Source organism: Bubalus bubalis, chromosome 4 (assembly GCF_019923935.1).
Source record: "Bubalus bubalis isolate 160015118507 breed Murrah chromosome 4, NDDB_SH_1, whole genome shotgun sequence".
NCBI classification, from domain to species: domain Eukaryota; kingdom Metazoa; phylum Chordata; class Mammalia; order Artiodactyla; family Bovidae; genus Bubalus; species Bubalus bubalis.
Genome location: NC_059160.1, coordinates 162886708 through 162914641, shown reverse-complemented (window position 1 = coordinate 162914641; position 27934 = coordinate 162886708). Strand labels below are relative to the sequence as shown.

General features: G+C 50.1%; 1 protein-coding gene across 1 annotated transcript in view; it reads right to left on the bottom strand.

Moving 5' to 3' along the window:
* The window catches only part of CHAT (choline O-acetyltransferase), a 62192-nt gene that overhangs the window by 13415 nt on the left and 20843 nt on the right, over positions 1-27934 (bottom strand). The window contains exons 6-10 of the mRNA XM_025284920.3: positions 24403-24583; positions 22325-22502; positions 5258-5427; positions 2699-2799; positions 1411-1539 (exon numbers count right to left, since the gene is read on the bottom strand). Coding sequence (XP_025140705.2) covers positions 1411-1539; positions 2699-2799; positions 5258-5427; positions 22325-22502; positions 24403-24583 — 759 coding nt within the window. The remainder of the gene's footprint in view (positions 1-1410; positions 1540-2698; positions 2800-5257; positions 5428-22324; positions 22503-24402; positions 24584-27934) is intronic.

Genomic DNA, 27934 nt, shown 5'->3' with positions numbered 1-27934 from the left:
CTCAGGACCCCACGGCTTCTGCTTCCCCACCCACAGGCCTCGCTTGGTTCTTCTGGTCCTCTAGAAAGGAAAACTGGGCGCTTGGGACCACATGCCAGCTGCCTGAAACCCTGAAATAAGCCAACTCTTTCTTCTGCCCAGGGCTCACCAGCCCAACAACTCACTCACCTTCGTGTCCTAAGAGCAGCCCCGTGGGGTTGAGATACAAGCCCTTACAGATGAACACCTGAGGCCTCTCTCCTTCCCCCTGGAAAGTCCGTCAACACCTCCAGCAGCTCGCTGTGGACTCACCCTCCCCATCCCTCAGTGTCCGAGCCCAGCCACACTCTGCCCTGCTCACCCGCGCCATCCCCACAGGCTCCTTGGTTCCCTGAAACCCCACACCCCGAATCCTCCAGGGGTTCCCCACCACCGCAGCACAGCCTCCAGTCCCCAGAATGTAAGGACATGAAGCTCTGCAGTGTGACCCCAGCTTCCCTTCATTGCCCCAGCTCTGGTCACTCTCTCACTTGCTGGCCTCCAAACAACCTGATCTTATGAACCTGTCTCTTTCCCAGCTGCTGGCACCACGAACTCCTAGTTATCCCTTCAAGGCCCATTTCTGCAAAGCCCTCACTCTACCTCCTGGCAGAACTCAGCTCCAGTGTTCTCTGCGGGTTCAGGACCAAATACCTGTCTCTGGTTTGGGCGCTTATTGCATCTGACATTTTTGCTTTGGGGATCCAGTTCCTCCACCAAAGTATGGAGGGCGGGACTCGTGGCACATTGATTTCTGTGTCCCCAGAGCCCTACCGGAGGCCTGGAACACACCAGAGCTCTGCACATGCATGATGAACGAATGAATGAATGAGTGAATGCACTCCTGCTCGTTTATTCAATGAACAGCCAAAGTCCGTATCTAGTTGCCAGACCATGACTCCCAGCACACCTCGCGACAGCTAGCAAGGGCTCATATTCCCCCGGGGCCTCCTGCTGGGTCCCGTTAGGGCTCCCCTCGGGGAAACAAGGCCCCTTGTCAAGTTGCAGTGTAAATTCAAGCAAATTGAAATCTCCTGGATTCAAATGACTTATTCAAACCAGTTGGAAATAACCCCCCCTCCCCTGGAAGCTGGAGATGATTTCCCCGCCTTGACTCAGCTCAGTCAGGTGAAACCTGTGGAAAAAAATAGATGCACGTTTGCATTTTATGGAAATGAAGGATACTTCTGCAAGGTTATTTCCCCAAGAGGTGCAACTCCCCTTTAGTTTGACTGCATTTCCATGAGGGGGGTGGGCGGAGGCGGGTGAGGGGAGGCAGAGGAGCTGGGGTCTTTGGATGCTTCTAGGACACCTTGGCAGCTGGTGGGGTGCGGGAGTGGTATGGTGATCCCCCCTGGAGCATCACCCCCAAAGACCTGGGGTTCTCCTTACTGTTGAAGTTTTTCTGCTGAGGAGGCTAAGAGGCCTTGAATTTCCGGGGAGCACTTCCACCTCAGCCTTCTGGGTGCTGGGAGCTCGCTGACCGAGTCAGCTCGGACCATCTTCTTGCTAGTCTTCACCCTGCGGGACAATGGGGTGACTCCTGTGGCCTGCAAGCCGGGGGGCTGTGGGCAGCTTATTTCTTTGCCCGGCAGTCATCTTAGCTGTTGGAGTTTGGTGTGCCCACCCAACCGTGACACAGATGAACGGACTGAAGCTCTGAGAGGACACCGAAATTAGTGAGCGGTCGAGCTGGGGTTCCATCCAGTTCCACCTGATTACAAAGCCCAGGATTTCTTTTCATGTTTTCCTGTTTGACCATGCTACACCAATAACTCTTAAAAAAAAAAAAAAAAAAAAAAACCCACCTGGGGACAAATGGAACAAGCAATTGTGTTTTTCTGTCGATGAGGGCTGGTTTGGGTTTTCAGTGACCCTAAGGAGTCCCTTTAGGGAAGCCCAGGTAACGCTAGTGGTAAAGAACCTGCCTGTCCATACAGGACACACAAGACTCTCAGGTTCAGCCCCTGAGTGGGAAGATCCCCTGGAGGAGGGCATGGCAACCCACCCCAGAATTCTTGCCTGGAGAATCTCATGGACAGAGGAGCTTGGTGGGCTACAGTCCATGGGGTCACAAAGAGTTACACATGACTGAAGTCATGCTAAGTCATGACTTAGCATGCATGCACAGAGTCCCTAAATCATGGAAGAGATTCAGAACTTATAGATTCAGGGAGAAGATTCTAGGAGGAGAGAATGAGCAAAATCATGAATGGAGGAAGGGACCCAGTGTATCCAAGGGACAGAGAAGTACTCAGTCTGGTGACCTTGGAAGGTAGGGAGAGACTCAGGCTGAGGGGAGAGAAACAGGTGCAGCTCCCCTCCGTTCTGGGTCAATAGTGGGCCCACACCTGACTCCGGACAAGCAATAGACATCGACCTGGGCTTCCCTGGACCAGAGCAAATGTTCCCTTAAAGCTAAGAATTCTTGGCCAAATATCGCCCTAACTGCGCTAACTTGTTGCTCAGTCTGCCCCTTCTGTCCAAGATCGATAAAGCATATGATGTTTCATTCAAGCTGGTTTTCAAATTCGTCTTTTGCTAGGACAATGCCAGACTAATGCAGCTCCACAGTGGCCGCCCACATTTTTCTTGGCCTAGCTTGGCCACTGCTGGGCAGTCTGGCTTTGCCTCCCATGGCTGCTCAGTGGCTCAGGAGAGGCCCTGCCCCCAGACTCACATGTGCCTGAGCAGATGCTCCGTGCACTGCACCAAGACGATGCCGTCGAAAGGAGAGTGTTCACATACCACTCCACAGCTGCCATCTCGGCCAACCACGAACTGCAACAGCAAAGAGAAGCGAGCAGGCCTCTGGGTCAATATTCCAAATCAGCTGCTTGGCTCCAGGTCAGGACCCTGTATCCCTCCCACCTCCCCCACCTCTCAGGGAGACCTTTTCTCCAGGAACACCAAAGCACATCATCTCCTGAGAAGAACACAGTTGTCATGGCCTGAGAATAGAGGGGCCTCAAGACAGCTCGAAACTGTGTGACCTCCTCCCAGAAGAGGGTAGTGCCCTGGGCAGTGAAGACAGACCCCACAGCTGCCTGGCTCAGGTAGCCCAGCGACTGCTAAGCGCTCACGCCGAGGCTGTGCATGCTCTCCTTAGGTCCTGGGCAAGCCCCTTCGGCTCCTGTTAGCCCCGTTTCCCTTTCAGAGCACACATCAGGGCCACCATCTGGGTCTGCTTTGTGTGATTATGTTCTGATGGACACTGTGTGGTTGGCCACCACTGATATTATCCCCAGGATCTAGTGTCCAGCCCATAGTAGGTGCTTAATGACTTCTCTAAATGAGTAATGAAGGATGATGACCCAATTTGGGTGGTATGCAGATTCCCAGGGAGAAATAAAATATCTCTTGATAATCAGGAGTGAAAGAAAGGTGTATCAAGGATGGCCCATTCACTGCTGCCTGGGCTTCAAGTCAGGACCCCTGATTCCAGTTCTGTGGTTACCACTTTCCAGTCGGGAGCATTCTGACAATCCTATCAACTCTCTGGCTTCAGCTTGCTCTCGTTTAAAATGGATCCAATAAGGCTCAGTTCACAGGATCAATACAAGGATTAGAGAGACGGTCTGTGTAAGGCCCATGGGAACTATAAAGATTACTCATGGTTTTTCTAACTATACAAAGGCTGGATTTAGCTGACTTCAGAAAGGGAGATGCTCAGTGTGTGCAAAGGTCCTAGCAGGAAATCACGAAAAGAATGAGATCTTGATTCTAAAAGCATAACCTGAATACAGTCAAGCTGCCTTGAAGTCCACCTCAGCACAGCATTACACTCCAGAGGTACTAACCCATCATCCATAAGCAAAAAACCAACAAGCAAACAAATACACAAGCTCCTGAAATCGGTATGAGACCTTCCAGGGAACTGTGGCAAGGCACACCTCTGAGCTGACTCCCAGTCTCCCCCAGTCTCACAGTACGCCAGCTCCCAGAATTGTTACTCCTTTTCTTCAAACAAGCACACTTCCCACAGAGGTTTTCTCCAGGCCCATCCATGCAGGCTCTTTTCTCTCTCTCCCCCATGCCCTCTGCCTTTCTGTCCTGAGACTTGCTCTCAAACCTTTCCATTCAGGTTCACGGAACTTGTTGGGCTTCTCCAGCTCCCCTGATAATCTGTCCTGCCTGCAAAAAAGAGCCCAGAAGTGCGCACACATAAGGCAGGAGGGGAGGGCGTGCCCACTCACACATCAGTGCTTCCCTGTTCCTGTCACTAAAAGTAAGGGTGGATAACAGTGCCTTTTAAAAGCCACTACCAAAGCTTACGATGTTTCAGGCCCTGTACATCCATTATATCATTTCATTCCCGCAGCTGCTCCATGAAAGATTGCAAGCCATTAACACCGCTGGTGGAGGCTAAATAGCCAGCACAGCAGGGAGAGAACTCATCAGAAATAGCAGAATCAATATGCAAACCAATAAAAAGGATAACCTGCAGAACGTAGGGGACGGAGAGAGAAAAATGAGGCAGTCTAGAAAAGCTTACCAGTGGGAGCTAAACCGAAACCCGAGCGATGCCAAACCAAAGCACAAACATGGTTGGGAACCACTTAATACAGTCGTTGTGAGGGTGTTGGAGCTTTACAAATACGCAAGGTTCGATTCAGGGTCAGCGTGCTGGAGAAAAAGGAGGGGGGATGGGAACGAATGGTCCGCACTTCATCCCCATCCTTGTTGAGTATTTCTCTCTAGGCCAAAGTGAATGTCTTATTTCTGGGCTAACGTCATGTGAATGAGAAATCTGTGAATGGCTTTGTTTCATTTTATGACTCTTCTTCTGTGGAGATGCTGGGCTGCCGTACTCCTCAGGGATGAAGGGAGGTGTGTTGAAATGTCGGGGCCAGGGTGACGGAAATTCAGAAACACTGTTGTCTTCAGGCATCAGACGTGATTCTTGATGCATGTGTTGAGGGTTGGTTTGATGGGAGCCCCTGGCGTGCCCCCACCTGACAATGTGTGATGGGAAATGGGGAATGAGCCCCAGGTCTGACCCAGAGGCCCCCTAGGCTGAGCACAGGCTGCAGGAAGGGCAGGGAGTTAGCGCTACCTTTGGCCACTTGCTCCCGAGAAGAGTTCTGGCCAGTCCAGGGGCCAACACGAAGAGCACATCTCCTCGGTTTCTCTGGCCCCATATGCGCACCCTGGGTGGGCAGCAGAGGCCACTGAGCGAGCCTGCTGGACGTGAGCACGAGGTGGCGCAGGCCACTGGCCACGCCACGGGGAGGCTTACCTGCAGGGACTTGTCGTACCAGCGGTTGGCCCCGTTCTTGCTGCAGCCTCCACCGTGGAGGAGCTGGAGCGCCCGGTTGGTGTCACTGAGCTCCATGCCTCCGGGGGCATCCAGGCACACCAGGCAGATGCACCGCTCAATCATATCCAGAGAGTCCCGGTTGGTGGAGTCTGCAGGGTGGGCCAGCACGGCTTGACTTAGCACCTGCCCAGCCCTGGGCCTGGGGTCCCTTCTGCAGAACCCATACCATAGACAGATACACTTATGGACACCCAGACCTTGAGCCAATCCTGAACCCCCTCCCCTGTACTCCAGGGGGTGGGCTGGTAAGTCCAGGTTACTGTCCTGAGCTTCACCCTCCAGGGGTGGCACATCCCCAGGGTCCCTGTGAGAGTCCTGCCCTCCAACTGTAGCCAGTTCTGCCCCAAGATGTGCAGTCACTAGTCCTGCCCGCCAAGATGAAGGGTGTGGTATGGAGTCTCCCCCAGATGCATTAGGCTCTCAGGCCAGCTTGTGGCAGAGGAGCCCCAATTCCCCATCCAGTGGCCCCCTTCCTCACACCTGCCAGCCATGTCTGGCACACAGGCAAGTTCATTTGTCCTGAATTGTGATTTTCAAACATTAGTTGCCAAAAAGTTTTAATTAGTCAATTGCACATGAAAATTGGAAGTAAGGAAGTGAGGGTGTTGCTGTCCCAGGTGACCCCTCACCCCAGCTGTTGTTTCTATGCAAAGGGCAGGTGGGAGGGCCAGTGTACCCCTGGATCTGTGGCCAGATGAGCCCACTGGGCAGCTTCAGGCATGCAGAGTTCATCAGGACAAACAGACTAAAGGTCATGGAGTTGTACAAAAGACATGTCACTAAGAGAGCCTGACTTCTCCACGGGGGACAGTGGGCATGGAGTTCCCTCCAAAGTAGAGCTGGGCCAGCCAGATGGGCTGCCCCAGGCAGCTTCCTCTCCTGAGTGTAAGAAGGTCTGAAAACCTGCCCAGTGGGACCTGACTATGGCCACAGCTGCCGTGACTGTGGGGCCAGATACCTTTTCTCCCAATCAGGAGTCTTTATTGTGGTGACGGTTATTTCTGCACCATCCCACACAGGCGGTGGGGCATCAGGACCCGATGGTGAGGGCTGCCATCGCCCAGGCATCCTGACCTCTGGGCTAGATGGGGCGCAGGGTTACACCCCTCCCCCAGTCCCAGTGTGTTCCATGCATGAGAAGATGGGGTGTGTGTTATGGAGGCAAAGGAGCGTTACATGGCATATTCCAATACCCACACCCACTTCAGTCACAGAACACCTGGTCTGTAGCTTGGCACATAGATGAACAGAACTAAAGCTACATTTCCCAGCTTCTCTCACAGCTGGGGGAAATCATGTCTCAGTTCTGGCAACAAAAATCTAGAAACACTATCTCACAGCTTTCAAGAAACCTCCTTAAATACAGCGAGCACATTCTCTTTGCTCTTTTTTCCACCTTCCTCTATCCTGCTGCCTGGATCACAGGTGTGGTGGCCAGAGCCCTAGCCTCCATTTTGGGCCAGGAGGGTGCAGCCCACACCCTCGGAGTGAGATGGAAGAACTCTCACCATCTCTCAGCTCTGGAGGGCTCGGTTTGGGTATATATGAGAAAGACGGAGAGAGAGAGAAACCTCTGTTTTCTTTAAGATACCAATATTTTGGATTTTTGGTCACATGTGACCAATTCTAATACTAATCTTCTACTGTGTAGTTATGCTGGATTCACGTCCTCACACTGCAGGAATGAGCTGGAGTTGAGAAGCTGTGTCTTGGTTTGCCACAGTTTTCCCATTTATTTAACTCTGTTGTCTCTGCAGATATTTAAGGTCCCTGTCCAGAATGCTATTCTCTGTGTCAGATAGAAACATTCTGGGGGCTGAAGATCCTTCCGAGAAGGCAGTTGGTTGAGTCAGCTCCCAGATCCCTCCTGTCCTAGCATGAAGGCAGACCTCTGGGCAGCCCTGGTCCTGGTCCTGGCCCTCCTGTGCTCCCCGATTCTGAGCCCGGGTATGCAGCCCTCTGCTTCGGCAGCCACTTGCTCCTCTCCACTCAGGCTCTTCCCCCTCCCTTTGGAACCCCAGGGACTAAGTCTGAATTCCTCTTTTCAGAACCTACCCCCATCCCATCCCAGCCCCCAGGTCTGGAGCTTTCTTTCTCTCCAGAGCCTTAAGCTAAGAAATGTACCCATCGTGTGTCACACTCATCTGGAAAATGCCTTCCTGAAGTCCAGGGAACGTGTGGCAGCAGGTGTGACTTCCACACCCTGAGGCTCAGATCTGCCCGCAGCCTTCGTTCACCAGCCGGGTCCTGCCCGCGGGCTGAGCCAGGCGTAGCAGCACCTTCCCCGGTCAGGGGGCAGCTGAATCCACAGCCGACATGCCAGTGAGGACCACGTCTGGAGCCTGTCCGGCCTTTCCTCTGTCCAGCTAAGGGCCTGGAGGGGCCATCGAGGAGCTCCTGTCTGCTCCTCCCTCCTCTCGGCCTCATCCTGGGCTCTCTGGGCTGCTCCCCACTCCTGGCACAGGCAGCCTCGAGTGAGGCAACACTTGAGACCCTCCCCTCGGGCTCCGCAGCACCTCCTGGGCACACAGATGCTAAGGGCACTTGAGCAGTCCCTGCTCTGCCGGGGTGAATTCTCCAGGTTCACGAGAGGTGTCCACAGATGTCCTCCAGTGAAAGGAGACTGTGGTCCTTATCATCACCTTCCTCCCTCCTCTTGCACATCCTGGGGGAAGGAGAAGTATCTCAGGCTGGCTTTCCACTCTGGAATGAGGCTGGCCAGCAAGCCAGCCCCTCCTTGGGTCTTCCTCCCCTCACACTCATCTGGAATATGGATTAGGGGAGCCCTCTGTGTTCAAGATTCTTCTTGATCCCTATGTGTCCAGAGTGACTCATCACTTTCCACTTGGCCTCTTGGACTTTCCTGCCTCCTCTGATCAACTTCCAGGCTTTGGTCCCAGCCCTGGGGTTTGAACGTTCAGTGAGACTCCATTGTGGTGGTCAGTGTGGGAGAGGGGAGGTGGGAAACTCCCGTTCCTCCTCCCTTGAGTGTGATACAGTCACCGCTTCACCCTCCTCAACCTGAGTCAACTTCTACTACCCACAAGATAGACTCCAAACTTCTCAACACCCCCCTCTGGACTCCACGGCTCGCCTATGCTGCCCCACTGGGTCACCTCCTTGGAATCCTGGCATGCACCTCACAGGAGCTCCTGCTGCTGCTGGATACCCACGCACATCCATCCCCTCAGATCATGCAGGCTGCCCCCTGGGTGGGAGCCCTTCTCCTCTGTCTATCAAAGCTCTACTCATCAAATGCTCCTGAGATCCCAAACCCTATCACAGTGTGGGCCCTGCATCCTGTGTGGGTGAGAGCAACCCAGAGGGCTCCTGCCCCGCCCTGAACGCCTCACCCCAGTAACATGCTGGCTCGGGTGCCTGCCCAGGGCAGACAGGGACCCTCTGCTTGGTCCACCAGGCTGGCCTCACATAGAACCTGAGCCAGCGCCAGACCAGTTACCTCTACACACACTGCCTCCTACCGCACAATGCGTGACCTTACAGTATGGGACCCTGTAGCTGCCCCAGACCCCAGCCACTGACCATCCAGCCCGAAAACCCTGATTTGGCTGCCTCCTCTCAAGCTTTGAGCTCACAGAGAGCAGGGCCTGGTTCCCTGGCTTAGGTGGGCACAGGAAGTATCTGTGTCTGGCAATGGACTTGAGCGTGCATGGACAGGTGAGGCTGAGATCTGCGGGCATAGCTCAGACTTCCAGGCCCTTTGGAGCAGGGAGTTTCATAGGATGAAAGGGGTGGAGGAGAGATGGAGACAGGAAAGGGATTCCTTACCCTCTGCAAACCCCCCCACCCCCACCCTGGCTCCTATTGGAGTCCTTGCCAACAGCCATGGTGCCCGGCCCTGCACTATGTGTTATTCTGGGGGTCCTTGGGCTCAGGGTGGCTGGTGACTGCAGAGCATAGAGAGGCCTTGGCCAGGCCTAGGTCTGATTCAAAATAGGTGGAGAGGAAGGAAGGAGCACATCAGGAAGGAAGTAACAGTGCTGGAGAAGGCTCTGAGGCTGGTGAGTGGAGCTTGTCAGCGATGCCTGGCCGCTTGGGGAGGGCCGGGGCCTGGGGAGCATGGCAGCCCCATGCTACACATGTCGGCCTGTGTCTCAGTGAGCTCTGAGAGCCCAGGCTAGGTCTCTGCCTATGAAACAGCCCCAAGGGCAGTGTGGAGTAGGCAGGCTTCCGCTCCCTGGGAAGCCCAAGGCAGGCCTGTCCAGCTCAGAGCCTGGGGAGCAGGCCTGATGCAGCCGCTGGGGGAAGAGTGAGGGTTGGGCACCCTCCTTTTCAGCTGGGTGACTCGAAGCTGGTGGCATAAAAGGACAGCTCCCTGGGCATCCGTGCCCCAGCCACCTCTGGGCAAGACAGAGGGACCCCAAGGAGGGGCTGAGCCACACCGCTGCATGCAGGTTGAGCAGGACACCGCTCAGCACCACTCGACAGGAACCAGGTCCTGGCTCATTAAACAGAGTGAAATGGGAGCAGGACAGCAGAGCCAGGACGCCAGGTGGCCTTCCAAATGAACTCCCTGCGCACAGGCAGCTGATTGGCCAGGCGCTGACAAGTTTATCGTGTAAAGCAGAAAATGAACTACATCCAAACTCATCCACCACGACTCTGGCCCCAGTGTAATGGAAACATGGGGCGGTGGGCCGGAGGCACACGGCAGGAGCCGTTTGTCTTGTGACATCCTCATCGAGCACAGGGAGGCTCGCTTAATGTGGTAAATCAATCTTCCTCAAGGAGCCCCTGCTTAATAGGTAGAAGTCAGAATTGAGTAATAGGAGGAGCTTGCTCTGCCACCCACGCCTGGGGAGTCGACAATTTCGGAGATGCAGAAATTCCAGAGGCCATGAGCCTTGGAGGACCCTAGAGCTCTACTCGAGGTTCAAAGTTTCCAGTCTGTGACTAAGGTGAGCGAAGAGAAAATGAACACAGCAGCTCTGCCTTTGGAGGCCTGCAGACCTCTCAGGTGCTGATCCCCAGCACACCCACCTGTGCACACTCACACACACACACAGCCCTCTCTGGGACACTTGACTTCTCTGGTCTATTCCCTGGGAAAAGGACCCATATCAGACTTCTACTGTCCTGCCTCACACAGTCTGGGGAGGGAGGCACTGGGTTCCTTTCAGATACTTAAGAGCTTCTGAACATTTGTCATGCGCAGCTGAGCATCTTTACTCCACAGACAAAGGAATCATAGCCCATTTTGGGAGGAAACTCTGCCATCCCACCTCTCCAATCCTTCTCTACTCTATGGCTCATGGTGATCTTTACACTCCCAGCCCCTAGAGGCTATGAGGATGCCAACAAATGTATATCCAAGCTACATTCTATCTACAGGAAACTCACATCAAATATAATGATAGAAGCTGGCTGAAAGGAAAAGGAAAAAGACGTATCAAGCAAATATTAATGAAAGTAAAGCAGGAGTGGACAAATTAACATCAGATTTGAGTAAACTTCAGAGAGAGGTATTGATACAAGAGATATTGAGATATTGAGGAATATTACATAAAACAAATGGATCAGTCTTGATGTCAAGATGACATAGTAATTCTAAATGTGTATCAACCAAACATACCTCTGTTATTTTTTGAAACTAGAGTTAACAGAACTGAAGGAAGAAATAGACAAATCCATAATTTGGAGACTCGGATACACCTCTCTTGATACTTAACAGAACAACCATAGAATGTCAGCAAGGATATCAAAGAACTTAACAACACCATCAACCAACAGAATCTAATTGATGTGTACAAAACACTTCACCATCAACAGCAGAATGCTTCTCTTCAAGTGCCCCTGTAACATATATGCCACAGTAGACCATATCTTAGGCCATGAAACACCCTCAACAAATTGAAAATAATTGATATCATGCAAAAATGTGTTCCCTGACCACTGGAATCAAGCTTTTCTTTTAAATAACAGAAAAATAAAAGAAAAATTTTCAAACATTTGGAAAGTAAACAACACTCTTCCAGATAATCTATGGGTCAAGGAAGAAATTTAAAGAAATTAAAAAGCAAACATTGAAATGAATGAAAACAAAAATATACCATATCAAAATTTATGAAACACAACTAAAGCTTTGTTAAGAGGGAAATGTATACCACAAATACTGACATTAGAAAAGGGGAAAAGACTTAAATGAGTAATATAAGCTCTCACCTAAAATATTAGTGAAAAAAAGCAAAATAAACCCAAAGCAAGTAGGAAGAAGGGAATAACAAAGAGTAGAAATCAGTGAAATTGAAAATAGGAAAAAAATAAAATAATGGAAAGAAAACTGGTTCCTTTAAAAATTCAATCAAATCCCTGGCAAGACTAATAAATAAAAATTAAAGAAAAGACACAATACTAGGAATTAAACAGAGACATCACTATGGATCTTGCAGACATCAAAAGGATATTAAGAAAATACTATGAACCACTCTACAGACATAAATTTGACAACTTGGATGAAATGCATTAATCACTTAAAAAGTATAAACTACCACAATGCACAAAATACGAAACAAATAATTTGGAGAGCCCCGTAACTATTAAGGAAATTAAATTTGTAAGTTTAAAGTTTCCCCTCCTCAACCAAATCTCCAGGCCCTAATGGTTTCACTAGAGAATTCTACCAAACATTTAGGGGAGAATCAACCCCAATCTACACAATTTCTTCCAGACAATATAAGAAAAGCGAACACTTCCCAATTCATTTTAGGAACCCAGTGTTACCATGACACCAAAACCAGACAAAACAGTACACCACCACCCATAAACACATACACACATCATACACACGGAAAAAAAAAAAAAAACAACCAGCTACAGACAAATAACCCTCATTAATATAGAAACAAAGATAGCTAACAATGTATCAGCAAATAGAATTAAGCAACATGTAACAACTATATACTGTGGCTAAGTGGGGCTCGTTCCACGAATGCAAACCTGGTTCCGAATTTGAAAATCAACTGACGTAATCCACAGTATTAACACACTATTGAAAAATCACATGATTAGATCAATTGATGAAGTACAAGTTACAAAATTCAACATCTTATCATGATAAAATCTCAGAAAACTAGGAATAGAGTGGAACTTCCTCAACCTCATGAAAAGAATTTACCCAAAACAAAAATGCATATAGCTAATATACTTAAGGGTGAAAAGACTGTATGCCTTGCCCCTAAGATAAGGAACAAGAAAGGATACCCATCCTTACCACTGCTGTTCAACTAGTACTGGAAGTTCTGGCCACACCAAAAGGCAAGAAAAGGGAATAAAAAAGAAAAATATCAACAAGAAAAAACTGCCTGTTTTCATATGACATGATTTGTGTAGAAAATCATAAGGAATCTACCCCCAGAAAACCCCACCTAGAACTAATAGATGAGTTAGAAGTTCACAGGATATAAAATAAACATACAAAAATCCAATACCAGTGACAAAGATATGAACACCAAAAGTGAAAATGCAATGTCATTTAGATCATGCAAAATGAATGAAGTCTCCAGTGTAAATTTAACAAAAGCATGCAGGACTTATACAAAGAAACTACAAAACACCCAATGCAAAAAATCAAAGATCTAAGTAAATGGAGAGATCATGTTCATGCATGGGAAAACTCAGTGCAGTGAACATGCCAGTTCCCCAGGTTGGTACACAGGCTTGACCAGCTCCCATCAAAATCCCAGCAAGACTTTTTGTAGCTGTAGACAAGATTATTCTAAAATCTGTGTGAAAAGGCAAAGGAACTAGAATAGCTAAAACAATTTTTAAAAAGAATAAAGTTGGAGGAATCAGTGTATCCAATTTAAAGACTTATCACATAGCCAAGAACGTGCAGTATTGGCAGACAGATGAACATATAGATCAATGGCAGAGAATAGAAAACCCCAAAATAGACTAACACAAATATGCCCAATTGATTTTGACAAAGGTGCAAAAGTAATTTAATGGAGGAAGGATGGCTTTTTCAGCAAATATTACTGGAACATCTGTACATCCATAGGTACCCCTCCCTGAAAACCTTGGATAAAAATCTGATACCTTACAAAAAATTAGCACAAAATAGATTGTCAGCTTAAATGTACAATGTTATAAAACTTTTAGGAGAAATTCATCTTTGGGATATTAGGACTAGACATATAATTCTTAGGCTTGTTGCCAAATGTATGATCCACAAAAGAAAAAAACTGATAAATTGGACTTCATCAAAACTAAAAACATTTCTTCAGTGAAACACCCTGTTAAGAAGATGAAAAGATAAAGCTCAGATTGGGAAAAAATATAAAGCCACATATCCAATAAAAGGTTAGTAAAGAATATATAAGCAGCTCTCAGAACTCACAGTAAAAAAAATCCAAAACCCAAAACCTAAGCCCCAAACAATCCAATTAGAAAATGAGCAGAAGATGTGAAATGATATTTCCCAAAAGATGAGATATAGAGGGAAAATTAGCACATGAAAAAATATTCAACATCATTAGTCATCAGAGAAATGTAAATTACAACCACAATAAGATCACTGCACACCTACCAGACGGCAATAATAAAAATAAAAAATAATGACAATGAAGAGAAACTGGATCATTCATGCATTGCTGATGGGTAAGTAAAATGGTTGTTGCTGCTGCTAAGTCGCTTCAGTCGTGTCCGACTCTGTGCGACCCCATAGACGGCAGCCCACCAGGCGCCCCCGTCCCTGGGATTCTCCAGGCAAGAACACTGGAGTGGGTTGCCATTTCCTTCTCCAATGCATAAAAGTGAAAAGTGAAAGTGAAGTCACTCATCGTGTCCGACCCTCAGCGACCCCATGGACTGCAGCCTACCAGGCTCCTCCATCCATGGGATTTTCCAGGCAGGAGTACTGGACTGGGGTGCCATTGCCTTCTCCAAGTAAAATGGTAAAGTCACTCTAAAGAACACTTTCGCGGTTTCCTGTAAAACGAAGCATGCAAATATCATATGACCTACAATTTCATTCCTGAACATTTTCTTTGAAACGAAAACTTATGATCACACAAAAACCTATGCATGTATTCACAGTAGCTTTATTTGTAGTAGCCAAAAAGTAGAAACAACTCAGATGTCCTTCAATGGGTGGATGGTTACGTCACTTACGTTGAAACATCCAAATTGTGGAATACAGAATGAACTATTCGCACATACAATAACCGGGATGGATCTCTCCAGAGTATTATACTGAGTAAAAAAGCCAATCTCAGAAAGTCACATGCTGCATGATTCCATTTATATGACATTCTTGAAACAACATCATAGAAATGAAGGATGGATTAGTGGTTGCTAGGGATTAAGGAGGGGTGGAGTTGGAGCAAAAGTGGGTGCAGCTGTAAAGGGGCACCAGGGGTCCTTGTGGGGATGGAAATGTTCTCTGTCTTGACTGTATCAACCTCAGTGTCCTGGTTGTGATACTGTAAGATTTGCAAGATGTTACCACTCCCTGCGGGGTGGGGGAGGGGGAGGATGAACAGTACAAGCATGTTTATTTCATACAAGTGCATGTGCGCCTATAATTATCTCCAAAGAAGTTTAATTTTTTTAAAAAAGAAGTCAGTAGCCAAGAACTGCTCTTCCTCTGGGTTCCAGCTACCCTTCCCACAAAGACAGATTTAAAGAGCTATCATACTTTCAGAATTTCAGAATTAGGGGAGGGGTGGTACGTGGAGAAAGGCAGGAGATACAAACAAACAAACAAACCCAAAACCCCCAACCTCTCAGCTGCCTTGAAACCAAATAGCACAGTGCTGCCCGTGAAATGGAAAGTGAGGGCCAGAAAGATGGCACAGAGGGAGAAATGAAAGAGCAGAGGAGTCTGGAGTGTGTCCATGCAGGGTATGTGGTGTTTGGGGAGCCTGGGGGAGGCAAAAGAGCTCCCCAGAGTCAGCAAGAGTCAGGGCTCCACACCAGGACGATAGCCATTCAGTCTGAGGTCACTGACTGCAAGAGCAGTGCCCATCCACACAAGTCCATTTTCAGCTCACTGGATTTTTTCAGGGTGGTTTTGGGCTTGGCAGAACATCCCCAGAGTGTTTCCCTGAATCTAATAAGAGGTATCCTTAGTGATTGCCCTCTGTGCAGCAGGCACACAACACCAGCTTTGCATCCCTTAGATGGGCTGCCACCTCCCCATCCTGGCCTAAGGAGCCAGACTCCAGAACCTCAGCGAGGGGCCAGTCAAGCCCAGACCTCTTGCCCTGGACCACAGGCCTCTCCCTGTCTGGTTGCTCTCAACCAGGAAAGCCTTCACGCTTCCCCTGTGAGAGGGAGGGGTTGGCCCAAAGAAAGAAAACAGCATTCAGCTTCAAGAGCCAGGAGATATTTCTGGGGCAATTAAATCAGAGAGGCTGTTATTGCTAATGTGTAATTGGTTTTAAAATCAGCAGGCTTGCCTATCTCTGGATGACAATATTTAAAGAGCAAGACGCCCCATCCCGAGTGGGCCTTGTAAACCATGACCGAAGAGGCCCTCTGCAGACACAGCAACCTTCTGTCAGTTCCCTCCTTGAAAGCTGTGGCTCAGCTCTAATTGGCTGCTGGGAATAAATATTTAGGGGACTCGGCAAACGAAGGCATCTGCTTCCAAAGTCTGCTCACAGGAGCTCCAGTGCACCCGGGCAGGCGAGCCAGCAGAGGGGCGGATCTCCCAGCTGGCGATCCTTTTCCTGCAAATTGACAAGTGCTGTCGTCTTCCAGACTCAGGGCTGGATGTCTAATTAAATTTCTAGACCAGGACAACGGTGTTGGCTCCTCCCGGGTTCAGGAAGGCCATAGCTTCACTTTGGTGCGGAGGGAGGTCCTGAGAGGATGCACACAGCCCTCCTGAGGCCCACATCTCACCCCCGAGTGCCAGGCCCTGAAGATGTCAGGTTTGGGAGACAGATGTTCCCTGGTCACTCCCGGCTCCACCACCCTCCACCTAACCTGTGGGAAACACAGCCTCCTCTGCTCATGGGGGTGCAAGTCTCACCTCACAGGCTGTTATGAAGACTTGCAGCAACAAGGGACAGAAAGCAGCCAGGACAGGGCCCAGCAATAAGGGGAACCTCCATGCATGGTAGCTACTAACATCTGAATAAGTGGGTTCCAACCTGGACTGTACCTGAGGGTGCTTTAATAATATGAATTCCTTAGCCTCATTCCAATGCCACTGGAAAATCACCAGGACCCAAGAATCTGGTTTGGTTTTTCTGAAAAAAAAATTTTTTTTTGAGCTCTCTGGATGACCCTCATATTGTCAACTAGCCCCAGCCACACTGACCTCAACCCACCTTGGTTTAGCCTCAAGTCTCACTTGGCACAGGATGCAGAGGGGTGAGGCCCCCAAATTCCCACAGAACGCCTAAGGGAGACCTTCCTTTTGGTTTTATCCTGTCTGCTCTTGTCCTGACGATTCCATTTATTCTAGTCTCCCCAGCAAGATGGCAAATCCCAGGGGCAGAGACAGTCTTTGCAGGTCTTATAGCCCTCAGCTCCCCCAGGAGGTCCCTCAATGTGGACTGCATCCCACTGGCCATTCCTGGACCTCTGTGAGCTCCACCCTCTCAATGTCCTGGCAGAGGGTCAGGCTGGGCAGCCTGGGAGCTTACAGAGGGGGCCAAGCTGGTTGGGGGATTAGGGACCATCACTGGAAGGAGAGCAGGGTGATGCAATCAACTGCCCCTGTGGGTGTCAGCTGACCCCGTGGAAATTCAAGGGGGAATTTTGTCTGAGCTCAGGCTTCCTGGTATAGGCAGCCACCAGGACAAGTGGAGCTCAGCTTGGCTGAAACTTTCTACTGCATAATGCCAGCCTGGGCCCAGTGCCCATGGGCACTGGTCTCTGCCAGCATCTCTGGAAGGGAGGTAGAGACCTTGGGACTTCAGCTGAGATGCCCTAGAAAGCTCAACCCATTTTCCAGTGTTAGCGGCGATTCTCCCGAGAGCCAGGAAGACCCCAGGCCTCATCACACTCAGCAGCTGCTCCTGGAACCAGGAGAGAGAGAGGCTTCGCAGAGGTTAGCACTCTGGGAGCATCATTTGCAACAACGGCCGCCCTCCCCAGGGCTCCCACCCCTGATACTCCAGTGTCCCCTGGGTGGACCCGATCCTCCCCTGCTCTCCTCTCCTCCTTCCTGGACTCTCCACAGTGCTTGACTGGCTCTCCCCTTGCCCTGTTAACCTTCTTTGAGAGTGTTCTGTTCACCCTTGGCCTCAACTGAAGGGTGTCCCCTCTGAGGGCCCACTTCCTTGCACCCCCTCCTAGAGGACTGTCATCTTCCCTCACACTCAGCCCAGCAGCAGATGGGCAGGGGGCATCCCCTCCTAGCTCTGAATGACTCGCCCTGCCCTCCGGCTCTCTCTGTGGAGCTGCAGCCGGTAGGCTTTCCTCCTCCCCCCACGAGTTATCCTCCTCGTTGCTGTGCTCCTCTAGCCTCCTCACAATGCCCAACCACCAGGACCTGGCTCAAGCTCTTCCTCACCATCACCACTCCCGTCATCCTTTCGGTAGCCTGAACATCCCTGTGTGTGGCCCGGCTGGCATCCTCCTCTCTTGGTCCTTTGACCTCTCACCTTTGACAGTCAAACTCAGCACCTACTCCTATCACCACATCTGGAGGCATATTACTACCAGGACCCAACCCCTACAGGAGCATCAGCTCAAGCCCCCCACACCTTGACCACTCTGAGTCCTGCTTCACACACTGTTACCTCCCACTGAAGCTCGTCTCACTGACATCTCCAGGACCCTTCAGCCCCACTGCCTATTTCCACTCTCCACCACCCACCTCCATCTTTCACTTCCCTCCCGTGATGGGCTAAACTGTGTCCCCCCTCCAAAATCCCTAAATTGAAGTCTAAACCCTGTCCCAGGGACTATATTTGGAGACGGGGGTCTTTATACAGGTAATTAAAATGAGGTCACTGGGGTTGGACCTTAATCCAACATGACTGGTGTCCTTATAAGACAAAGAGATGAGAACACAGCCATCCTTGCACACAGAGGGAAGACAAATGTAAAGATACAGGGAGGAGACAGCCATCCTGGTCAAGGAGAAAGGCCTCAGAAGAAACCCCTCTGTTGACACCTTGACCTTGGACTTCTAGGCTCTGTAAGTGGGAGAAGATAAATGGCTGTTGTCTAAGCCCCACAAGGGTGTGTAGTAGGTTGTTGTGGCAGCCTGAGCAGACCAACGCACCTGCTTACTCAGTTCAGATTCCAGCACTGTAACCATTCCCCTCCACACCCGCCTTCTCTCCCTCAGTTGTACTCACTGACCTTGGCTGAACTCAGCAACCCACCTTCTCCTTGCCTGAACCTCAGCACCTCAATGTTGTATGTGGAGGAGAGGGGGGATTGCAAAATAATGCTAAAGTGTATGGCCCTCAATATGAACTCAATACAGTCCATGAATCTTAGCAAGTTTCCTGAGCAGGTTGTCTTTCTCACTTCCTATGAGGCTGTATCACACATACTTTTCTGCCTCCAGAACCCCGCTCACCACGGCTCTGCTGGCCTCAGGCCAGGTTCAGTTTCCCTGTATCAGTCAAAGGTCTCTGATTCTCTGTGCTCCATCTCCTTTTGCCTTTGCAAGAATCCCACCCCTCCATTTGTCTCCTCTCTCCTCACTAACAATTTCACTTACTGGATCATTTCCACGCACTTGCCTCTCCTACTAAAAACACTTCCCTTGACCCCCATCCTCTTCCAGTCACTCCTGTTTTTCTGCTTCTTCTAGTACCAAAATGTCTGAAAAGAACCATCCACCCTTAACTGATTCTGCTCAGTGACTGTCTCATTACCAGTTTCTTCCTACTCTGGGATGCCTTCCACCCCCATACACCTTCCCCCCTGTCTAGTACTCTGGCCTGACTTTGGTGAAGGTCATGGCTGACTTAGGGTTGCCAAGCCAAGAGTCTCCTCTCTGTCCCATTCTCCCGAGAGTTCTCAGCAGCATCCGATGTAGTTGGCGGCTCTCTCCTTCTCTCTTGGATCTTTGTGACTCATCTCCTGGTTTCGTCTTGACTTCACAGGCTGCTCTTTCTCTATCCCCTTTGCATCTTTTTCTACCTGACCTCCAAGGCCCCATCTTCCATTTCCAGATGATCTCATCAAGGTCCATGACTTTAAATATCACTTCTGCGCTGATGGCTCTCAAATTTATATCTCTGTACCGACCTCTCCCTTGAGCTCCAGACACATAGATCTAACTTGACGTCTCTACTTAGATGGCTCGAGGTGCTGCATCCCTGACACACTGGGAGACGACTTCTCCCTGCTGCATTGAGAACCATCCTCGGCTGGTTCTCATCTCAGTGAATGGTCCCACCACCTACTCAGATGCTCACATCAAAAACCTAGGACTCCCTTGTGTCCACAAGCCCATTGTCTACATCTGTGTCTCTATGCTTGCCCTGCAAATAGGCTCATCAGAACCATTTTTCTAAGGGGAGGGTGGGACGAATAAAGAGAGTGGCACTTACGTACATAGACTCTGATGTGAGACAGACAGTGAGTGGGAGCTGCTGCGCAGCACAGGGAGCTCAGCTCGAGCTCTGTGATGGCCCAGAGGGCTGGGATGGAGAGGGTGGGAGGCAGGCTCAAGAGGGAGCAGACGTTACATACATATAGCTGACCCACTTTTGTTGTACAGCAGAAACTAACATAATATTGTAAATTATACTCCAATAAAAGAAATAAATTTCTAATAAACTTTATTAAAAAAAAAAGCTCATCCTCTTTTCCTTATTGTTGCTTCTACTTTGAATCTTCTCTAGACCCCACCCATGTCTTTCCATCTTTCCATCTTCACTCTCAACTCTAGCCCAAGCTGCCTGAATCTTTCACTTTGACACTCAAATCGTTTCCTAAGTGGTTTCCCCGTTTTGCTTCCATGGGAAGGGGCGCTCCAGAGAGGAGAGCTCAGTGAAGGACCAGATTCCCGCTGTGGGACGGCACAGCCAGTGCTAACTGCATTAATCGGATTGCAGAGCGAAGCCGCGCGCTCCCCTCCTTTCTGTCAGCTGCCTTTGGAAACAGCACTTCCATTCAGAAAGCAGATCAAGTGCCATTAACAAATTAATTCCGATTAGCGCACCCAGGCGCTCAGACCCCAAGGCAATCCTGGTCAGTCGTGCAGGGTGATGGCTTGGGCCTGGCCTGCTAATAAAGTGGGAAGCCTCCTGGAAGCAGAGGCAATTCTTGTGATGCCTGTCTCTGTCCCTGGAGGGGAGAAGAGTAGGATTTGATTATACCATGGTCTCCTGAGGGAATTAACTCACTTTCAAATTATAACATTAATTCTCCCTCATGGCCATTAGGTTGGTAAGAACAGGGTCACCTCTGGCAGCTACCTGTGATCCACACAGCCTCCAATTTAAGACCAAGCACTTGAAGGTGCCCAAGAACTGAATGAAAGGAAATTAAGTGGTAAGTGGGAAATAAGTCTGGGGCCCAGTATCCTTACTGTTCTTCATTCCTTTATTTAACAAGCATGACTGGGGATTAACTGTGTTTGGGGCAGCAGATTCAGAAGTTAAGCCAGGTAAGGCCCCTGTCCTCCTGGGTTTTACAGACTTGGGTGGCGGCGTGGGAAAGGGACAGATAATCAGCATGAATCAAACAGACAAAAAACTGACTTCAGAGAGTAAGAAATGCAACCAAGATGAAAAACAGGACAAGGGGCAGAGTGTGCTGGGGAGAGGTGGGGGATATTCCAGGAGAGTCTGGGATGAACACCTAAGTTGAGCTTGGAACAGTGCAAGGAGCCAGCCAGCCCTGGAAGAAGAGCTTTCTAGGGAGAAGGATGTGCCTGCTGCTGGACAGTCAGCCCATCAGCTTCTCGTTCTCCCCATACGTCTAGCACAGCCGTCTTTGCTGGCCACACTGCTCTCCTCACGGTACTGGGCAGGTCAGACACGGCCCTGCTGGGCGGTTAACTTTGCCTGCAGTTGGTCTGCCTGCCTGGACACTGTCCCTCCCTCCTGTCCCTCTCACTCATGTCACAGGGTTTTGTTCAATTCCCACCTCTTCCCTCAAAGCCTTTCAAAAGCCTCCCAACTAGAAGGGCTCCCTCCCCTCTCTGAAGTCCTGGAGCATTTATTTGGTAGCTACTGGCTGTACTGCCTTCTGTGGGTAGACACTGCATCACTATGTACTTGAATCCATCCCCGATTCCTATCGAGGGGGCTGCTCAAGGCCAAGGACTCCATCCTTTTTGTCCCTTACACACCCCAGGCCTAGCCCAGTCCTCAGCTTACAGACACTCAAGAACTCTGAATGGCTGGAATGAAAGCCCAAGGGGCAGACAGAGGCTCAAAGAAGTCCCACCCTTCTTCTGGGAATGTAGGCAAGAAAGCAAGACTCTCCACCCAGTTCCTGAGAACAGGGCTCGCTTTGGGTTTGAAAAGTAGTTTCCAGAAGGACAATTTGAAAAATGTAAGACTGTTGCTGGATTTCTTATGGGAAAGCTTAGAAACTTTCTTAAGAGCAGCAGCCAGAAGGATAAGATCAGCTTGAAGATGAAGAATTCTGGGACCAAGAAATCACGTGAAGGAGGCAGCCAACCACACCCAGGGGTGGGCCCATCCCAACCCCACCTGACAACTCTCCCAGCAGCTCAGATCCCGGAAACGAGCACCTTCCTTGCCCACCAGTAAAACACCACTGCTTCTCTGCAGCTGGCCTTCCTTCAACTCGAAACCTTGCCCCCACCATGCTCCCAGACATCCTCGGATTCCGGGGCTAGCCAGCCTCACCCAGAAAGTCAGCATGCCGTCAGATGAATTACAAGGGGACAAAAGATGCCTTCAGCTGACCGCAGGCCAACTGCAGGACATACCACTGGGTCCTGGGCTGGAAGGAGGCTTGAGCTTCCCACGCTATGGCAAATGGGGATGAGGTACACCCCTGGAGGGAGGGAGCCAATGGGTGTGAGGATGAGATGAGCATGGAGACGTGCTGGGCGCTGCTGCTAACCTTTCATGAGGACCGTCCTGGCCTCATTCCACTCGCTCCTCCCGTCTGACGTCAGCAGGCCGATTGGAGGCAAGCGTTCATCCTCGTTGGAAGCCATTCTGACTATCTTTCTCAACTGAGTGAACAGATCCCCCTCACTGAGACGGCGGAAATTAATCACAACATCCAAGACAAAGAACTGTGGGGGAAACAGGTCAAAGACTTCACTCAGGGCAGCCTGCCCTAGACGTCAGGCCTTCCCTGAGCCTCCACGTGGGAGCAGGACGGGGGAACACTCAGGCCCCTGGTTCCCAAGGTACTCGATGGTTCAGAAGAGCCACAATGTGGGGACCAGCCCGACACTGTCAACTGTGCTGGACTCCAGGCTCTCCCAGATCAAAGAAGGCCAGATTAAACTTGAGAGAGGTGTTTTTTTTTTTTTTTTTTCCTGTAGTTCCTATTTGACGTAAAACCATTATATTTGTGGGAAACTGAGTGGAAATTGATACATCTGCTTGCTGTTGGAGGGCTGTGTCAATCAAAACTGAAAACAGTGCATGCCCGATGATTCAGTAACTGCTCTTATAAATGCATACTTTAGTCTAAGGCTTAGAGAAACATATACTTGTGCCCTGGGAGACATATAAAGGAATGTGCATATCAACCTTGTTTGCAGTAGAAAATTGGTAGAGAGAGCCCAAATGTTCTGCAGGAAGGGAATGGTTAAGTAAAACGTGGAGCACCTGTCCAATACATGTCTATCCAGCAGTTAAAAGGAATAAACTAGCTCTAGATACAGCTACAGGGATAGATTTCAAACACACTGGTGAGTGGAGAAAAAAATGGCAGCAAAAAATATGCAGAGAAAGATTAAAATGGAAGAACACCACACAAAATGCTCCATGCGTGCATATGTACCTATACACGTGTACTCGCGTGAGCTCTGTAGGTGAGGCCTGTGAACCGGCGCTCAGTAATTTCGCAACTAGAGCCTCAGCATTGTAAGGGGTTCTATTCATAGTCCCAGGTCAAGGTCCCTTCTCTGCTGATTGACGTGTGCTGGCCCCATGTCCTGAGCCGCATTCAGGTGGTTTGGTTCAGAGCAGGAGTCTTAGCATTTCTGGGAGGGATGGATACTATGGTGTGTGTGTGTGTGGCGGGGCGGGGGGCGCTGGGATATTCTGGGTTTGACTTTTGAATGAAGGTAGAGAAAGCTTCTTGTCTTGTGGCCAGCCAGGGGTCAGGTGGGCTTCCAACCTGTGAACAGCCATGTTTTGTTGGCAAACTTAGGGCTCCCAATTTAGACAGCAAATGTCAAATGAGCCTAAGAAGAAAACACTATAGAAAAAAATACCAGGGGAGTCCCTGGGTGGGTGTCAAAGTTGGGTTTTAATGAAAACAAACAGCTTTTCATCAGATGAAATATTTATGTGGAGCCTCAGTATATAAAGTACACTGCCTGGCGTCCCCTGAGCCCCTACAGGCTCTTTTGTTTCCCTGGAGCCCAGTCTGAGGGCCTGAGCTGCAGGGGATAGAGCACGGGCTTGTGACATGGGCAGACCGAGGAGTCCTTCTCACCCTTGGACAAGCCATTTAACCTAAATCTCGTCTCCTCATGCGTCAAATGGAGATCCAAGGCCTCCTCTGCAAGGTCATCCTAAGATCAGATGGGATGATAGATACCAGGCCCACCTGGACGTGGATGCCCAGTCGGTCAGTCTGTAAGCTGTCCATCTGTGTGTGGTCTCCAGGAAGGCCACGACCTGGGTGACTGCATGTGGAAGGGCTGAAGACATGCTGGGTCTCATTGACGACCCTCAGTCCATCCAGGCAGTTCATTGGACCTGACTTGGCTGGACAGGACTGAAATGGGAGCCTACCAAAGGCATCTCGACTGACGATGCTCCTCCTTCTTAAAATCCAACCAGTGGAGAGAAATGGGACGGACAGAAATCAAGAGACCCTATTTTGGGGCCACCCTGCCCCAGCTCACCATGTGACTCTGGGAGGGGGCTGAACACCCTGGAGAAGCAGGAAGGGATGAACAATGTGCACCCCTCCCCAGGCCCGAGAGGCTGCAGGAGCAAGGGGCCGCTTACCTGGTTGCAGCAGGCCACAATGACGTGCTCCGGCTCGGGCATGACACTGCTCTTCTGGGCCACCAGCGTGTCCTGGGTGTGGCCAGGGAGCCGGTAGGAGGAGAAGAGCCCGTAGTATTGCTTCATACAGAGCGGCTGCCCTGATAGCTGGCCCTTGGCACAGTCGGTGGGGATGGAGTGGCTGGAGGGGAAGGGAGGGAAGAGAGGCTGGGAATCAAAATCGGTTCTACTCTAACTTGACGCCAGAACTGCATGATGATGGCCGTTCAAGAGCTAGATTCCCATTTTCTAAAGTAGCGGAGCGCCCCAGGAAGACCCTCGTGTTCTCTGGCCTCCATTAGTCTCCCTCACTCCAGCCTCACGATGACACGTGCAGGTACACATCTGGCCACTCTGGGCCTTTGCTACTGCTGCTCTGCTTGGCACGCCTTCACCCTCAGCCCTGCACTCAACTGATCTGTTTAGAAGACTCCCTTCACTCTTTTGAGAGCTTACTCCTTCATCAGCTCTTCCAGAAGCCTCCTTTGAGTTCAAGGTGGAAAGCTCTCTTTCTCCTATGATCTCAGCATGTCTCAGGTACTTCCTTCCTTCCTCCTCCTCCCCCACTTCCTCTTCTTCCTCCTTCTCTCTCTCTCCCTCTGTCTTTCCTCTTCCTGTTTCACCCTCCCCTCCACATTGCACCTCCCTTTCCTCTTACTCCTTTTTTTTCTCTCTCTCTCTTTCTGCCTCTTCTTCCCTCCCTTCTTTCCTCCCTTCTTCCTTCCTTTCAGCCAACAAATGTGACAGAGCTGTTTCCTGGACCAGGCACCATTTGAGCATCTGGGGAGGCAGGTGCAAACAAGAGCTGAGTTTCCTGTTCTAACGGGGCCCAGGTCGGGGATATGTAAGGGTGCAAAGAAGCAGGCAGGCAGCAAGATGGGGTGAGGAGACAGCGACCGGCAGGGCAGGAGGAGCGACCAGGGGTGGTCTCACTGAGGATCAGACCCGAGAGCCGAGCCCTGGGGTCAAGAGGCAGCCACGAGGTGAGCTGGGGCAGAGTGAGGCCCAGGCGGGCTGGGCGGAGCATCCCACTGTCCTGCTGCTCCAAGTGTGGGTGTCAGATTGAACTGGAATGACCAGTGGATGACAGGCTGGTTGTGGGACTCCAGGGGGAGCTTTCAGAAACTTGTAAGAACTTGACAGAGGACGTTTATTTGTGCTAACTCCAACAATAAAACTAGAGTTCTTGTGTCTTGTATCTATATGCCGTTTTTCTGCTAATTCAGTTGGTGGCTCAGATAGAAAAAAAACTGCCTGCAATTCGGGAGGCTTGGATTCAATCCCTGGGTCAGGAAGATCCCCTGGAGTAGGAAATGGCAACCTACCCCAGTATTCTTGCCTGGAAAATTCCACAGACAGAGGAGCCTGGTGGGTTAGTCCATGGGGTTGCAAAGAGTCGGGCAAGACTGAGCAACTAACACTTTCTCTTTCAAAAACATTTTACTAAATAAAATATATATTGGCCTTTCACCATAGATTGTTTGAGGAACACTGGTCAAAGATGAAAGAAAGCCAGTTAAAGCTGAGTAAAGAGATGGACAGAGAAGTGGGGAGGCCTGTGGCCTCTTTGGCAGCAGAAGTCGGTGCCATTTCATTCTTGGGGCAGTGAGAGCACTCAGGGGCATGATCTGATCCGCTTTGCTGTCATAACGGCCCAGTTCTGGGTGGAGAACAGGTGGAAGCCGGTCACGGGAAGGAGGCTGTGGGCTGCTGGGAAGGTGACGGGCCTGGGGAGGGTGATGGGAATAAGAGGAGGGTGTGAGTATGGGTTCTGGAGGGAGTGTGATATCCCTGAGCTTGGAGTAGATGAGCAGGCGAGGGAGAAAGATACCATGGGTGACTTACAGGATCCTGGATTCATCCCCGGGGCTGTGTGGCACGTTTACTGAGATGGCAGGACAAGGCAAAGAGCCTGCTGGGCCATGGGGAGGGGGCCCCAGGGTCCACTGGGGATGACTCAGTTTGCAGTGACTAGGAGGTGCCCCAGTGGGGATGTCAGGGGGTCAGATACGAGCGAGAGGCTCAGAGAGGATGGACACAGTTGTATTTGGTGCTGTTTATGTGTCTGTTTCGCTAGATGGTCTGAGAACCTTTTGAAGACAGGGATGGGGCCTTATTTCCCTTCATCTTTGCAGCATCAATTTGAAAAGTGAAAAAAATCGGCAAACAATAAATGCTGGAGGGCATGTGGAAAAAAGGGAACCCTCTCGCACTGCTGGTGGGAGTGTAAATTGATACAGCCACTATGGAGAACAGCATGGGGATTTGTTTAAAAACTAGGGACAAAAAACTATCATATGACCCAGCAATACCACCATTGGGCATATACTCTGAGAAAATGATAACTGAAAAAGACACATGTACCCCGAAGTTCATAGTAGCCCTATTTACAGTAGCTAGGACATGGAAGCAACCTAGATGTCCATCGACAGATGAACGGATAAAGAAGCTGTGACACAGGAACAATGGAATATTACCAGGCATAATAAAAAAGAACGAACTGGAGTCAGTTCTAGTGAGGGGCATGAAGTTAGAGCCTGTTACACAGCGTGAAGTCAGTCAGAAAAAGAAAACAAATTCAGTATATTAACACATATACACAGAACTTAGAAAGATGGTATTGATGAACCTATTTGCAGGGAAGGGACAGAGACGCAGATGTAGAGAATGAACTCATAGACACAGTGGGGTGGGGAGAGAGTGGGGCAAATGGAGAAAGTAGCACAGACATATGTGCACTGCCATGCGTAGAACAGACAGCTGGGGAGAAGTTGCTGCGGAGCACAGGGAGCCCAGCCCGGAGCTCCGCGACGACCTGGGGGCGGTGTGAGTGGGAGGGAGGTGATATACGTATAATTATGGCTGACTTGCATTGTTGAATAGGAGAAACCAACACAATACTGGAAAGCACTTTTCCTCCAATTAGAAAAAATTGCTTTAAAAAAGAAAAGTGAGCAAATGAATACATGAGTGAATGAAGGAAGGGTCCAAAACAGGCCCTTGAGCAATGGCATAAAGTTCTAGCTTTACAACCCTTACAATGATTAGATGTGGGAGCTTACATATGGACATGTATCGGTATGTGTGTCCGTGCGAGCACACGCACACACACACACGTGGGAGTCTGGGGTCTAGACTGTCAGTGACGGACAGGTACAAAGCTGTGGGTGGGGCCTAGGCCATTCTTGCCCTGCTGCTCAGCCGGACAAGGTAAAGGATGAGATTCTCTGAAATAGTTGGAGGGTCATCAGCACTGAATTCTGGGGGATAGCAGAGAGCTCCTGGTGAGGAGGAGAGACACCAAGAAGACACCATGGGGAGGCAGCAGCTGGAAGGCCTGGAGACCCATCGAGTTATGGTACGGTGGGGAGTGCGCAGGCAGAAGCGCAGAAATGCACAGAGAGCTGCTGTGCCTGGCTTAGGGCCGAAAGCCTCCCAGGCGTCATCTCACAGGACAGTGGCCGCAGCCCCAAGAGGCGGCCACGTTATTATT